Source organism: Staurois parvus, unplaced genomic scaffold (genome assembly GCF_062004578.1).
Source record: "Staurois parvus isolate SC_StPar_1 unplaced genomic scaffold, SC_StPar_1.0 ptg000430l, whole genome shotgun sequence".
Taxonomy (NCBI): domain Eukaryota; kingdom Metazoa; phylum Chordata; class Amphibia; order Anura; family Ranidae; genus Staurois; species Staurois parvus.
Genome location: NW_028318226.1, coordinates 940,649 through 957,243, shown reverse-complemented (window position 1 = coordinate 957,243; position 16,595 = coordinate 940,649). Strand labels below are relative to the sequence as shown.

Below are 16,595 nucleotides of genomic sequence, written 5' to 3'. Positions count from 1 at the left end.
GAGTTTGCAAAAACGTTTGACGCAGTTCCCCACACATGGCTAATGTGTAAGGTAAAGTCTACAGGCTTGGAAAAATCTGTATGTGAATGGATAGAAAACTAGATAAAAGATCATCTGGAACATGCAGTTCAATTTTGGGCACCGATTCACAAAAAGAACATTGAGGAACTGGAGACAGTGCAGAGAAGGGCAACCAGACTGATAAGAGGCATGGAGGAGCTCAGCTTAGAGATTAGAGGAACTGAATTTATCCATGAACTTGGTGTAGAGCTTTTCACCCTGAGGTCATCACAGAGGACAAGGGGGCACTCTTTATGTCTGGAGAAAAAGAAGTTTAATCTCCAAACACGGAAAGGTTTTTTCAAAGTAAGATCTGTGAAAATGTGGAATAGACTCCCTCGAGTTTTTTCTGGCCAGCTCAGTGGATTGCTTTAGAAAAGGCCTGGCTGTTTTCATAGACACACAGAAAAAAACTGGATACTAATATTTATAGGTAAAGTTGATCCAGAGAATATTTGATTGCCTCTTGGGGGATCAAGAAGACATTTTTTCCCCTGCAGGAGCAAATTGGGTCATGCTTTACTGGGTTTTTTGTCTTCCTCTGGATCAACTGTGGGTATGGGATTATAACTTTTTTTTTTTTTTGAACTGGATGGACGTTTGTCTTTTTTCAGCCAGACTGTGTATGGTCAACTACACCTGTCTATGGAAATGTAGTTTGAATTTAAGAAGGTTGGTTATTTGCCGTAACATGACATAAGGTGACACTTAATAAAGCAATGCAAATAGGGACTTTAAAAATATTCCATCAGAATAGAAATATGGAAGCCATTGCTGGCTTTATACAGGCTTCAGCTGAAAACTGCGATGGGACAACCTTGAAGCTTTCACCTTCTTAACATCAATTTCAAGCCTCTGTGTTGACAAGTCCCTTTAAAGAGTATATAAAGGCAAATTTTGTTACTGTTTCTTTGCAGTCTCCCTTCTAAGAACATTAGTCTTGGTGACCATTGTTGCAGGTACAGAAAGTGAGGGGAAAGCACAAATTTTAGAGTTGTCACCAGCTTTAGGCTCCATTCACACCTGAACGTTGCATTTGTGAGCGTTTTTTTTTTTGGCGTTTTGTGTTTTTATGCGTGTTTTTGAGCATTTTGCATGTTTTTGTACAGCGTTTTTAAAGCATTTTTGAGATTTGGGGGTTTTTTAATAGCCAATAGAGAAAAATATTTATTTAATAATTTTTTGCTAGGTTTTTCAGGTTTTTTTCCATCAGTGTTTATTTAACTTTTTATTACTTCTTTTTTTTTTTTTTTTTTAAATTAAGGGTTAGAATTAAGTTTAGGTGTTAGGATTAGTGGTTGGGGTTAGTTTTAGTGGTAGGGTTAGGGATTAGGTGTAGGGGTTAGGATTAGTGGTTGGGGTTAGAGTTAGGGATTAGGGTTGTTTTTAGTGGTGGGGGTTAGCGTTAGGGATTAGTGTTAAGGATTAGGGTTTAGTTGTTAGTTTTGGTTAGGTGTTGGTTAGGATTAGAGTTTAGGGGCTAAGGTTTGGGGTTCATTTATTTATTATTACATATTATTTATTAATTTATTTAATATATATAGTTATTGTTATTCATATATTTATTTTATGTATTTCACATTTATTTATTCATTAATTCTTATTTTTTATTTGAACATAAAAACGTGCAAAAGCGCTCAAATCACAAAACGCGTGTTTCAATGCATTTCTATGGAGGAAAAAAACCCTTCAAAAAAGCATCAATCTGCCCGAATGGAGCTAAAAAAGTAGCATTTTGAAGCTTTGAGCTTCGTGCTACAAATGTTCAGGTGTAAATGGGGCCCAAGAGGTGAGGGAAAATCCTCAAGCAGGGACAGCTGTCCCATTGACAATTCTCTTTGGGTTCTGTAGAGAGATTAACTCTCATTTCCTGTTGCATCACCAGGATAGGGAAATATCTTCAGCAAGACACAGGCAACACAAGTTAGCATGATAAAAATGTTAATCCTTCCTTATTTTATCCCAAACTTATAAAGAGATTATAAAAGGTTTGCTTTTCAATACACATTATTTGCAAATGTGGCAAGACACAGAAAACTTGGACAGTGGCATGCCGATCTATTTTAGATATGAGTTTGGTGTAACTGCCTTGTAGACTTGGACACAGTTCTCTTTTATCTACCTCTGAATTAATTCACAGTAAGTGTTTTTATTTGGCCAGTAGGTCAAAGGGAAAGGGGTCTCACATAGTAGCAGAAGAACAGGTGTCCCCTTTGGAACATTTTAATACTGAATTATTGTTTTGGGGTTACATTCCCTGCTTTTCCTTTAAAGTGGAATTTTAGTCAGAAAATCAAGTCCTGCTAGCAGGTATAGCTATGTAAAACATTAAAAATAAGTGCCTATATACTGATTAAGATCCAGTAATGCCTATCTCACCTCACTCTGCACATGCTCAGTTGCTCCTTATTTTTTGGCACAGGTTGTTATTGGTAAAATTCCGCTTTAAGAAATATAAACTTTTAGGGCTTTTAAGCTTTCCTCACTCTAAGCAAAACGAAGCAAAAAAAAAAATGTTTGCTATATGTTGCCTTCAAAGTGGTGCAAGCAGCATATCCCACTGCTACTCGCCTTTCCTCCAACACGCATTCGTTGCTAAGGTGAATATTTGTGTTTAGGAAAGTAGGCACCTAATTGCCCTCTCAAACCTGTATCTGAAACAGATATTCAAATAAAAAGTTCTGGCTTTACTGCTGTAGCACCCTCCTAGTTATGTGCTAGGTAGGTAAATTTAGTTGGGCCCACTGTAATCAATGAAGCTAATTTGTTGTGTTAGGTAAATTTACAGGGACTGGGCAAAAAATGAAAACACTACATGGTTTGCAGGTGTGAAAGTGACAAGTGAAAGAGAATGTAAAATTCTTTAGCTTCTGCTGTGTGATGAAACACCTTGCTAGCAGGTGGGAAACCTCACTTTTGACATTCACTGCGTGCTAGTGATACGGAGTCATGTCAGAGCTTACTGAGCTTCAAACAGGGCAAATTGTTGATGCCCTCTTAGCTGGTGCCTCTGTGACTGAAGTTGTCAATTTATTTGCCGTGTTGTGAGGTACAGTATCAAAGGTTATGATGGGATATACAGTTTCCAGGAAAATGTTGTCTAATAAGCATAAGTGCAGTCGCCATGTCAACTGACTGAAAGAGACAAATGGACATTACACAGGATTGTGACTCAGAATAAGAACAAAATTGCTGCAAAAGTGACTGCACAGCTCAATCTCAGTCTTGCAAAGCCAGTGCCCACAAAAACTGAGGGAACTACATAAGCAAAACATTCACGGGCGTGCTGCAAACCACTAGTGACCATTAAAGTCTATGAAATGCAGCGCTAACATTGAAATAGTAGTAAATGACCATAAAATACAGAAAAAATGTTCATATAAACTGTTCATTCATATTATGAATATATAAAATGTCCTGAAGACGAGAAGTACTCCAATATAATCGAGGTTAAAGTGATGTGATATACTCTTGGCTGCTCCGTGAGGTAGTAGTACAATAATGCACTTACCAGAAGTACATACAAACTAAGCGTTGTATATAAATAATCCGTGAAGACATCAGGGTCTGGTCACCGGGATGGCGTCATCTAGGGCCGCAGCAGACTCCCAGGGATGGTGTCACTCACACTTGGGGGTCATCACAGGCTCACCAAAGGGTCCAACGCCGTCCAGACTCCTGGTACCTCTCCACTGTACAATTAGCTTCCCTAGCTATCCACCAGGTACAGCCTGATACTATACCTAGTCCCTCTTAGTTGGAGGCTTAGCCACACAGGCTTTTGTCTCACTGCACACAGATAATATGTTGCTCCCCAGTCAGTTCAGGCACAGATCTGGTTCCAGGGTGCAGCCTGTGATGACCCCCAAGTGTGAGTGACACCATCCCTGGGAGTCTGCTGCAGCCCTAGATGACGCCATCCCGGTGACCAGACCCTGATGTCTTCACGGATTATTTATATACAACGCTTAGTTTGTATGTACTTCTGGTAAGTGCATTATTGTACTACTACCTCACGGAGCAGCCAAGAGTATATCACATCACTTTAACCTCGATTATATTGGAGTATTTCTCGTCTTCAGGACATTTTATATATTCATAATATGAATGAACAGTTTATATGAACATTTTTTCTGTATTTTATGGTCATTTACTACTATTTCAATTTTAGCGCTGCATTTCTTAGACTTTATTTATTACTGAGGTGCCAAGGTATACCTTTTTTGCTAGCAGCTCCACACTATAAAAATCTTTTCTATCTAAACTACAACTAATAGCATCAAGTTGCGCTCGTTCACCTCTGTTTTTTCCACTAGTGACCATTATTAATGCTCAGAAGAGGAGAGAGTGGTGCAACACCCATAAATCATGGACTGACGATCAATGGAAGACTGTAATATGGTCAGATGAATTGAGCTTCACACGGTTTCCAACCACTGGACGTGTTTACGTGTGGCGAAAATTTTCTGAAACTTATGGCCAGGACTGTCTTGTGCCAATAGTAAAGCAAGGTGGCGGCGCAATCATGGTTTTGTAGCCATATCTTGGTATTCGGCAGGCCCATCATTACCTTGAAAGGTAGAGTCACTGTCAGCGACTATGTACAAATTTCGGCTGACAATGCGCACCCCATGGTGCAGACATTTGTTTCCTAAAGAAAGCGGCATTTACCAAGACAATAATGATCCAATTCACACAGCAGGTTGATGAGCATGCAGGTTAGGTCTTGCACCTTCCCTGGGTGCTGCAGTCAACGGGCGTCATTATCATAGAGCCACTACGGTCAATTTTGGAGAACAAGGTTCACGCTTATTTTCTGCCTTTGGCATCTCTGTGAGAACAGGACTGATTTTTGCAGGAAGTGTGGTATCAGATTCCATTATCCACCAAAGTTGATATTTGTCAATTCCCTGGAGAATTCAGGCCATCTTGGATGCCAAAGGTCATCCAATAACATATTAGGTCATGATTTCCTTCTTTTACCTGGTGTTTCCATAATTTTATCCAACCCCCTATAGTTTGGCCAACTGTAACCAGTGGAGTTGCATTTGATTATTTTGGTGTGGTCTGTGTTCCAGAGGCTACATGATTGTTTGCTTCCCCCTGTTCACCTGGAGGAACTCTGGGTAATAAAGGCAGGAAGATTTTAATCAGCATCTTAACCCCTTAGTGAGTAAGGGTAAAACAAATGTTAACGTGGTTTTAAGGGAAGAAGTTTTTTTTTTTTTTACCTTAATGCATTTAAGTAAAAATACTTCTGGGTGCAGCTCTTCCCTCAGCCCCCCTTATACGTACCTGAGCTCCATCTCGAACCAGCAATGTGCATGAAAGCCGTGGCTCTCCTGGGTCTCTCTCTCTCCTCAATGGATTACACAACAGTGGAATCCATTGGCTCCTGCTGCTGTCAATTACAGCCAGTAGGCCAATGAGGATAGAGCGGGGGCGGGGCTGATCTGCGCTCTGTATGTGAATGGACAATGTCCATTCATAGGGTCATGGCTCAGGAGCGAACCTGCTCATGCTCCCCTATAGCAAGAAGCAGGGGAGAGGAACAAGGACCGCCACCAGCGGACCCAAAACAGAGGATTGGGGCTACTCTGTGCAAAATCATTACAAAGAGCAGGTAAGTATAACATGTTTGTTTGTTTTATTACAACCTTTAGAATCACTTTAATGCCTGAACATAATTTTGCAACTTTGACAGGTGTTAGTAAAACTGTGCCTATCATTAAAACTACTTTGTGCATCCAGGTGGATTATACATTGTTGTTTTTTTCAGGACAAATTGGGCTTTATTTTGGTGGCAAATGTAATGGATATTTCCTGATTTTTTTAAAATAATATTATCAAAGAAAACTGTCCCAAAATAATTAAAAAAAATATATATTTTTTAATCTAGCTGTATAGCTCTTGCTACTACCATAACCTACCACCAAATAACAGCCCAAAATAAATTCTCCTGCACCTGACAATTGCATTGCCACATGTGTGTTATTTGTTGTTTGTTCCCATAGTACAACCCAGAAACAATATTGTGCATTTGGCATTTTTTTTTTAACCTAAACACACAAACAATGATACTAACTTAAAAATCCTTAAAACAATCCTACTAAAAAAAGAAAACTTGACCATGACCTTTGACCCAAACCTTGACCTTGAACCCTTACTTGATCCAAACACTAACCCATAACCCAGGGTTGAGCCTCTGAAACGTGTTTGCTGTTACACTTACAAAAGTCTGTACAAACTGGTGTGGCGCTCCCATCCTTTCAAAATTTCAACAAACACTAACCCTGGCACGGACCTAGATCAAACCTTGATCTAGCTATTTTTTCTTAATTTCTTTCTTTTTGTTTTTGCTTGTTTACAGCTGCTGTCTGCATGAAAGGAGAGAGAGATACATTACCTTTCTCTCTCTCCTTTCAGAGAGATATATAAAACACAGGGGTGGGCTACACAGTGACTGATCACTGTGATAGTAAATCAGAGGATATCACAGAGATCAGGTGACCCAGAAAGGTGTCCTGAGTCCTGATCATTAGTACGGGAGCCATATTCCCGGTGATAGCCCAGTCCCTGTACTAAGAGCGTGCTATGTGGCGTGCTCCCAGTATAAAGACAGATACAAATACAGTATATGCGGCGAAAAAAAAGCCTAGTTCAGTAAGGCCACATATATGTGTACGGTCAGCAGGAAGGGGCTAATATTTATGTAGCCCCAGCTAATCCTTGAGCGTCCTGGCCCAGAGGATTCTAGGAGAATGCATAAAGACCCTGGAGCTCAGTGCAGCCGGGCCTTCTTCCAGAGTCAAAGATCAGAATAGGGGGTTGTTTGCCCTTCCTGGCACTATTGCCATGTGCTTGCCAAGTGGAGACCCCAGCTGGGAGGCTGGAGGGCCTGGCACTACTGAAGATTACTGTGAGCTGTCAGAGTGCCTGCAGGATACTGGTAGGAGTCAACCATTTGTCCAGTGGTATCAGTGAGTGCAGACAAGGGTGAGAGTGCTGCTGCCACCCCTCTTGTGTCTCAGAAAGTCAGCCGAGTGTTTGCTAGGAAAGTACAGCTTCATGAAGAAAGAGTCTGTCTACTGCCTTGTAAATGGACCTCTGCTTGGACTGTTCACAGAGGAAGATTTAACCTCCTCAATGCTGATACTGCAGAGCCTGTTTGTAGTCTACCCTTTAGGGACTGTGCTCAGTGATCTAAGAAGCAAGTTCAATGTCCTCATGTTTCTTGCAAGGAGTTACTGGAGTATCCCACCACTTCCTACTCCTATCCAAGTTCAACCCTTTTATTAAATCATCAAAAAATAATATCCTGGAACTGTTTTTTGAGCCAACGGTGTGAGAGTGCACATGTACCTGGCTGCAAGGCAACTGCGGGAAAAGACCTAGGGATCTATAAATTGTTGGCTCCTACGGGGGTTCTGCTACACCGTAATCACATTTGCTGTATACATTCCTTGAAGGAGAACATACTGAAACCAAAGAAAGCCAGGTGATTTTTATTTTTTTTATTTAAGTTTCCTTTAAATTAGAATACAACCTGCGCTGCAGGATCAGCTCTCACAGTAACAATATTGATCATGCCTAGGGATTAAAGGGTTAAGTATGAGATGATTTGAGGCAGGATGCGCATACGTAAGCATAGGCAGACCTATACAGTTCTAGTGCAAGGATCAGCTCAGATAACATATAGAGTCATGAATGGGGATTTTGTTGGATGGGAGACGACCAGCAGGAAAAACTGAAGAAAGGTTAACTTCTCAAATTCCAGGGGAACATTTTAGAGTTGCCGAAGTTACAGTATATTGCCAACAAAGATGCTGGAAATTATAGACAAAACATGCCATATTTAGAAACGTCTGCATATACAGAGACGCATTTATTGTAGCTAATTGGTCACATAATAAAGTGCTACTGCACCAGCATCAGGTTTTTGATCATTTTATAATTTTTAGATATGAATAACATTTCTTTCTGTATTTGAGGGTGTTTACTTTCAATGGTGCCACATATTTATTTTGTGTATTTTTTTACTTTTCAAATTTGAGGAACAATTACAATACATTAACAGATTTTTACACCCTAGATTTTTTTCTGCATGCTGTAGAAGGGTGAATTGAAAATAAAAATGTTTAACTATAACATCAGATGCTATACCCCACAGAAAATGAATATACATTTTCAGCCTCATTTTTCTGATTTGACCTAAAAAATAAAATTTGATTAAAAAAATCCCATATATGTATGCTCATATGCTCATAGGTCTGACCAGATCATCAAACTGTTGGGTTATCAAATGCTCACACTGAAATGTGTCTGGGAATTATATAGTTTGAAAAAAAAAATGAAAATCCTTGCCAAAAACTACATTTTAACTGCATTTGTAGATGCTTTCTTAGCACTTCATGGCTGGAATGTCTGAACCAGGAAAAAGCTTTCCATGCATAATACTTTATGGGAGACAGATTGTTACACTTCATTTGTAAGGGTGGTGAATATAAGAGATTTGCTTATTGGTCGCTCTTCTGTCAGGGCTGGGATGAAGTGAGGTGAGGCAGGAGTTAATGGGGGGTGGGGGGGTAATGGCACTACTATGTTTTTTTACTTCTGACCTCTAAACTCTGCATTATGCATTACAGACCCTTGCATCCTGCATTACTTACTCCTGGCCCCTGCATTGTGTGTTACGCAAACTACTGATCTCTGCATTAATGAATCTAAACCCGCGTTACCGAATCTTAACCCACTGCATTACTACTGACGCCTGCATTCTGCATTACATTCTACTGATCTCTAAGCTCTGCATTACATTCAACTGACCTTTCAAGTCTGCATTATTTATGACCCCTAAACTCTGTAAGAATTACTACCGACCTCTGGACTTTTTAAACCTTCCTTGCTCTTACAGATCTACATGCTTGGTAAGCCCTAAAGTGTCAGTCCAAACAAAGCCAATATTTCATTATTTGTTAGATACCTGTGAGTTAAACACCAAATTATTCTCAAGTTTCTTAGACTTTCCAGTGGTAAGAGGACTGCACTCCAGTTTCCAGGTTTACATTCACTGAGACTATGCTAAAATTATACTGAAAGTCCTACACGGCAAAAAAAGAAAATGCCCTGGCAGTCTGCCCTCCCTCATACTACAGGGGGCAAATGCTTGTTACGTTGATGTGTAGAGGAATAAGGTGTAATACTTACCTTATTCCTCATTCTGACAGGCTTCCTCTACACTGAGAGAGTGGTCCCCTGACCCCTTTATTCTTGGGTGCGCTATGCTGAGGTCATCAAATAAAATGCAGGACCAATAGTGAAGATGGCAATGGCCTACCCACAACAACAAAAGAAGATTGCTGGAGCGAGGAATGAGGTATATAAGACCTTATTCCTCTACCTCCTAGACATAACGAGCATTCATCCCTTGCAATGCAGGGAATGGTGGACCCACTGCAAGGATAGTTAATTCAAAATCCTGGAGTTCAGAATTCAATCCCAAATCTGGGCTTGGGTCTTCTTGAATTAATGCTAAAAAGCCAATAATCTACAGCCAATAAACTAATACTAAAATTATACCTAAATCCTAAATCTGTGCTTCCCTTCCTACCGTGGTGGGTGCATTACAGCATCACATAATAATGCAGCAATGCTTTCTGCAGCATTCTCTTTAGAGCCGAGGATGGGGGCCAGAGCCTTGATGCCCTGGACTTACAAGGAAGTGCGTACAATTATGCTGGGCATTTTTCAACCTGAAAAAGGACTGTCGCTGGTTTGGTGAGCGGGTAATTGAGGAGGGGGGTGGCAGCACCATAGGTAGGGTGAGTATAGCAGCCATGGAAGCTTTTTAATATTTAAGATCTGCTGGAAGATCCTTTTTTTTTTTTTTTTTCGTCCAAGCTGGAATTAGCCTTTCCAGCCATTATAACATAACTGTCTATAATACTATGTGGCACAAAGCCTACATGTCAGCAGAGAAATATGTCTGAAAGAGCTCCCTCGGACTAGAAATAACATGGCCTTCCTGCTCTTCAATAGACTAAGAAGAAGGCCCCCTTGATAAGCCAATTACTAGCAATCAGCATCTTCCTGCTTGAGAGAAAGCAGTTCTCCTGGCATTAAAACTGTATTTAAACCTACAGTAGTGTGTGCATCTATTCATATTGGTTTTTCAACATTACTAGTGTTGTATTTCTAAAATTATCAGTCAAGGAGAAAACTCCTAGTCTGTCCATTATCACCACCCATCTTTAGAAACCGGGACACCATTTTGAAAACTTATATTTGGGAATCTAAAGAGTTCTGCTGTTAGAATGCATTAGAAAAGATTTTGTTTAGACTTCATTAATTTTCGAGAAGAAAAGAAAAAAGTTCTGCATACTTACTGGTTCTGGAGGAGGAGGGGGTGGGGGCTCTTTAATAACCTGCCAAAAAAGTTAAAGAAATTAACTACACAGCAAAAATACTTTGACTTTAGTACTAGTTGAAAGTTGACTTCATATGTGCCAATTAATAGCAAAGACAATAGCAATGTAGAGCTTTTCTCATCAGAAGCTGTATAAAGCTCTCAAATACCCATTTCAATTGTTTTTTGTACAATCTGGATCTGTCATGTTTGCACCAAATTATGGCCAAACTTTTTATTAAAATTGGCTAAGAAGGAGAAGTGTCACATTGTTCAGCATTAGCATCCTTGTGTGGCATCTCCTGCTACTCTCCACCTCATTTCTGGCATTTCTGAGTCCTATAACAATGTATCCCTTGCCACCCTACTGATGTAGGTGTCCAGTATGAGATCAGCAACACTAACAGAAGAGATGCTGAAGATGCCAAAGTTTGCATGACTTCCTTTTTTTCCTTTCTAAAGAAAATACATTTAGTACAATATATCTGCACACATTTACAGAATTGTTATGCAACTGTATATTGTACTTTTGGCCAAATTTGGAATACTTACTTGACATTTCTCACCTATCCTTTAAAGTAGATGTAAACCATAACTAATGGAATGCAATTAGTTTGCTAAAGCCATGTGTAGCATAAACAATTAACACTTTTGTATTGAAGATGATGGTCAAAGTAGAAAGCAATGTGCAGATGATGGGGGGGGGAGGCATCAGAGGGGACACTTGGAATAGAGCAGATTGTTAGAGCTGGGTGCAGGTGACATATGCTTTCACCTTACTTCTTTATTACATCCCAGTGCTGTTGGTGTCATACAGCCACATCATACATGCATGTATTCCTGCAAGAGCCTTTTGTAATTTCTCTGTGCAGGTTTCCAGCTGGTGACAAATATGAACATTGTTACTCTATAACAAAAAATGTTTGAACAAGGACCCTCATGGCACAATCACAATTTTAATTTAAATGAAAGTCGTAGATTTAAAAATATTGCAAATTAATTTGAAATTCAATGGTATCGCTTATATGAGATTTACTATCTGCTGCTAGAGAGACTGAGCCCTTAAGGAACTGACCATACAGCCATCTAGTAGCCTTATTGCTGTCTGTAGGCTTGACTATGGCTATTCTCATATGCAACAAAGGTACTACTGGGCCCCAAAGCTAGCTAGCTGAAGATTTAGGACTAAAGACTGTCCCTTTACAGTTGCTACACAAAAACTTTCACGTATTGCTTATGCTAAGTAGTACCTCTCAGGGGACATTGCATATCCTAGGCAATCTAAAGTGCACTGTAGACTAGTATCATATCATACCAGTCTAGTGGTGCACAACTCTATTTTAAAGCAGAGCTCCACCCAAAAGGGTTCCACTTTAAGTACTTGTCCCCTGAGAAATTGACACATTTGGGGAATGTGGGGGGGGGGGGGGGGGGGCAGGTACTTGATTCTGACAAGTTCCCACTTCTGCTGCGATAGCCTAGGCAATCAGAAGTGGAATTTGTCCTCCCACCCCTCCCCCATGTGACAGGTCCCAGAAGACCATTCACTTGTGTATGCACAGTGGGCACCTGGATGTGAAGTAACAACTGTCTCAGCCACGTGCCCACACTTAAGATGCTGGTGCCAGGGAGAAAGGACAGCTGGTGAAACTTGCTGCAGCGATTACACCACTAGATTGTGGAAGAAGCAAGTGGCTGCTTTTTACAGTTTTTGTAGCTGCTGGCTTTTTTTACATTTTTGTGTTTGTCTGGAGCTCTGTTTTAAGTTACTTTACCATAGCAATTATACTGTCTAGCAGACTGTCTGGGCCTACCTTCTGTGTGTTCATTTATTTTCAAACCACCATGTATTCTAGTCTTTACCAATACATTGAGTTAATTTACCACAAATGGTCTTGTGCCTCTTTCCTAGTACTAATTCACAGCTAAAGTTAAAGGTATCTATATGTGTGTTCTTATAAGTGCTTGCAGTAACTTTCATTCAACCAGGTTTGTCAAAGGAGCTGGGGGTGTTCTTGATGTTGAGGCACAGTACTGAAAACCCAAATGATCAAGTTGCTCCTGTGGGGGAAGTGCTACAAATGTAATGTATGGTTGTACTTAATGTAGTTACTGCTCCCTCCTAAATTCTTTGTGGGATTATGCAGAGACTCAAGCTGGGTTGAGTAACTTTATGCCATTTTGGTCTGTAACTTATATGTGGGGCTTGGGGCATGCTCAGTCTGAAAATCTATCAGATACTTGCAGTAACCCATTGGGAAAGCACACTCCACCCAAAACAGAATACGTCATTATGATTTAAGTTACCACTACTACTACTACTACTAAATTATAAGACTGTATATCAATATAATGAATAAAATGTTAATGGTCTGTCAATATGTAAGGAATATCCTTCATAAACACTCACCACAGTGCAGCAAAGCGGCCAAAACCACCAGAGCAGAGCCAGGAGGAGTAGAATGAATAGGATCAGCAAGGCAATGAATAGGATTATTCCCGTGTTCTGTGCAAGTTATTAAAAGAAAACAATGTATTACAAGTTGAAAATGAACTAAATATGTATTAGATGACATAGAGCCATTTTGCAGAACACTTTGCCTTGGCTTGTACAGTGACAGTCATATTACAAATCACTTAGGCTACACTCATGTGATCTATGTGGAAGGGCTCAGAGGCTGATGTTTAGGTAGAGTTGGGGTGCTCGTGGCTCTGACTGAATTCCCTTTTAGCAGAAATAATATGAGTGTCTATTAGGAAGGCCACAGACGGTGCAAAATTCTTTCCTGCAACCACGTATTGATTCTCCTATCAACGTAGACAATGTTGACAGGGCAATCCCTCTCGCTGAGCCATTGTGGGGGGTGGGAGAATTCAGCAGGCTGGTTGTACCCAAGTTGATTGACCAACATGGGTACATTCAGCTTGCCCATATATGGTTTGGATCTTGGACAGTCCCTGCTGAACCGGTGGAAATTCAAACCGTCTATGGCCAGCTTAAAGCTGACAAAACACTACCAGATTTTCAAATGAAAAGTTGTACGAAAATTCTCAGTACATTTGATGACTCGACGACTATTGTTAAAAAGTACTTAAAAATTTTGTTTGCATTTAACTTTTGATTTTGAAACAAATGAACTTTCCTGAAGGAAAACCACATTCACTGTTAGAAGTGTGTTCTTTCGAGAACAAAAATTCCAATTTTCTTGCTACTGTGGTTAAAAATGAACATCAATTTGACCCCGATAACAATTAGAAAATAGAATGAACATTCTTAAAATGCAGAATTTCAATAGAAGTTCTACTAGTGTATGGCCAACTTTAGTCTATAAAAGTTTTTTTAAGGTAGATATTTAGGGCTCAGAATGTTCTGCAGAAACACACTCCCTTCCTTTAGGTAATTGCTTAACAGAGAGGAAGTGATCTCCTTACAGGGAGACTGAATATACAGTCTAATCTGCCCTCTCTAGCTCTCAGTTCAGTCTTGAATGACTAAAGACTCCCTCATGCAAACTGCTGTTTTCTAGCTCATAGCCTGTATACTAGTTCCAGAGCACCAGTTCTGTGAATAGATTCAGCTGTACTGTTCTAGACCTAGTATGTGACTCTTAAGTTGGGAAGTTGTCGGTTCAACTGTTTTGCTTTGAGACAAATGTGTGTTGGGTTGTATAGCAGAAAGATTGAGCTTGGGTTTGGTCTAAACTTGGGTTCAGACCAAACCCATAGGGAAGCTGTCACTCTTATCTATTGCCACCCAATCAACTGTGGTCAGGGCATTCCCTGTCTTGCAGTTGCATGTATAGAAAGTGTCAGGATGCTTGTGACATCACTGACCCAATATGGCCATATACAGTAGCTATATTAGGCCAATTCCATTGTCTGAAACAAACCCGAGCTCATCCTTCCTCTAGAGGAGAGTTGTCAGGGCAGGAGCTGAGGAACGGACAGGCAGGCCTAACAATGTAACGCACTGGCTGACGACAACCACCACCCACAGACCGAAGTCCCTCAGGGCGCGGAGTCTAAGTCCCAGGCTGCCCTTCACCAGGGCCCCTGATGGTGGGGATGGACTTGACGCAGCCAGGAACCAGGTCGCGGCCCCCGAGACACCTCAGCTGCGGTAATGGCCGCCGCCAATGGCGTGTAACTGGTGGAAGAGACAAAAGAGTAGTCAGACAAGCCGGGGTCAACAACAACAGGACAAAACGGTACAGGACAGCAGGCGAGAATCACAGGTCACGAGCCGGGTTCAGCAACAGAGGGTCAGATCAAAGGAGAATACAAAGAATAGTCAAGTCACAAGCCGAATCAGAATACCAGGAGAGTCACAAGAGTAATAACAGAGTAATAGCAACACAAAGACACAAGACACAAGTGAAAAGAGCATGTGCGGGCCACAGGCTTATATGTCATTAGCCACACCCCTCTGGGGGATGGACCACAGAAACCTGAAGGCATAAAAGGATTCCCATCATGCACAGCAGAATCCAAGATGGACGCCAGCACATGGAGTAACATAACCTCAGGGAAAAGGTAGGACCTTGACAGTACCTCCTCCTCAAGGGCCCCTCCCCCTCCGCGGCTCAACAAAAGGTTTCTGAGGAAAGCGGGTATGAAAAGCGCGGAGGAGGGCAGGAGCATGGACATCCGCGGAAGGAACCCAGGAACGCTCCTCGGGACCATAACCGCGCCAATGAACCAGGAACTGTAATCGACCGCGCACCAATCGAGAGTCCAGGATCCGGCTCACCTCATACTCCTCATGACCGTCAACCCGGACAGGACGGGGCCGAGGCAGAGAGGTAGTGAAACGATTGCAGATCAGAGGTTTCAACAGGGAAACATGAAAGATATTGGAGATCCGCATCCCAGACGGAAGGGCAAGGGCATAGGCCACCGGATTCACTTTTCGGAGAATGCGGAAAGGACCGACAAAACGGGGAGCTAGTTTGGGTGTGGGCACCCGAAGATTGAGGTTGCGAGTAGACAACCACACCCGATCGCCGACCTGGTAAGAAGGAGCGGGCAACCGTCTGCGATCAGCCTGGAACTTCTGGCGCTGAGCTGAGTCCCTCAAGGCCCTCTGGATCTGCCCCCATGAAGAACGCAGGGCAGCAAGATGGTTCTCCACAGCCGGAATGTCCTGTGGTGAGAACCTCTCAGGTAATACCGCGGGTTGGAACCCATAGTTGGCCATGAAGGGAGACATCCCGGAGGAGGAGTTGACCGCCGAGTTCCTGGCAAACTCTGCCCACGGCAGGAGATCGGCCCAATCGTCCTGATGGTCTGAAATATAACACCGAAGGAATTGTTCTAAGGCCTGATTGGAACGCTCCGCAGCCCCATTGGACTGCGGGTGGTAGGCTGAAGAAAAGGAGAGACTAATACCCAACTGGGAGCAGAAGGCGTGCCAGAATCTGGACACGAACTGACTCCCGCGGTCTGAGACAATCACCTTAGGTAACCCATGCAGGCGAAAAACCTCCCTGGAAAAGACCGTGGCCAGTTCTTGCGCTGTGGGTAATTTCCTGAGTGGAATGCAATGGCACCGATCGAAGATCATGAGGATGACCGTATGACCCCGAGACACCGGGAGGTCTACAATAAAGTCCATCCCTAGATGTGACCAAGGACGCTCCCCATTGGGAATGGGTTGCAGAAGACCCAAAGGGAGATGCCGTGGAGACTTATTCTGGGCACAGATCGAACATGCCGCTACATAAGAGGCAATGTCGGCACGGAGGGTTGGCCACCAGAATAAGCGAGAGACGACCCAACACAGCTGGTTCTTCCCCGGATGCCCGGCAGTTTTGGCGTTATGGTAGGTACGCAGCAGGCGGGTGCGCAATCCCTCGGGTACGAAACATCTACCCTCCGGCTTCCCGGGAGGAGCATCAGTTTGAGCCGCCAAAATCTGTTCCCCAAGGGGAGAGGTCAGACTGGTGCGAATGGCAGCCAGGATCTGATCTGGAGGTATAAGTGAGATTGGCTCAGAGTCCTCCCTGGACAACTCAGAGTATTGGCGTGATAACGCATCAGCCCTGACATTCTTGGAACCTGGCAAATATGAAACCACATAGTTGAAGCGTGACAAGAACAGAGCCCATCTGGCCTGGCGGGGTGTCAATCT

At 42.1% G+C, this 16,595-nt stretch overlaps 1 protein-coding gene across 1 annotated transcript in view; it reads right to left on the bottom strand.

Annotated features, from left to right (window-relative positions):
- Positions 1-16,595, bottom strand: part of ANTXRL (ANTXR like) — a 244,058-nt gene that overhangs the window by 38,187 nt on the left and 189,276 nt on the right. Inside the window, exons 13-14 of the mRNA XM_089687558.1 lie at positions 12,876-12,971; positions 10,446-10,484 (exon numbers count right to left, since the gene is read on the bottom strand). Coding sequence (XP_089543684.1) covers positions 10,446-10,484; positions 12,876-12,971 — 135 coding nt within the window. The remainder of the gene's footprint in view (positions 1-10,445; positions 10,485-12,875; positions 12,972-16,595) is intronic.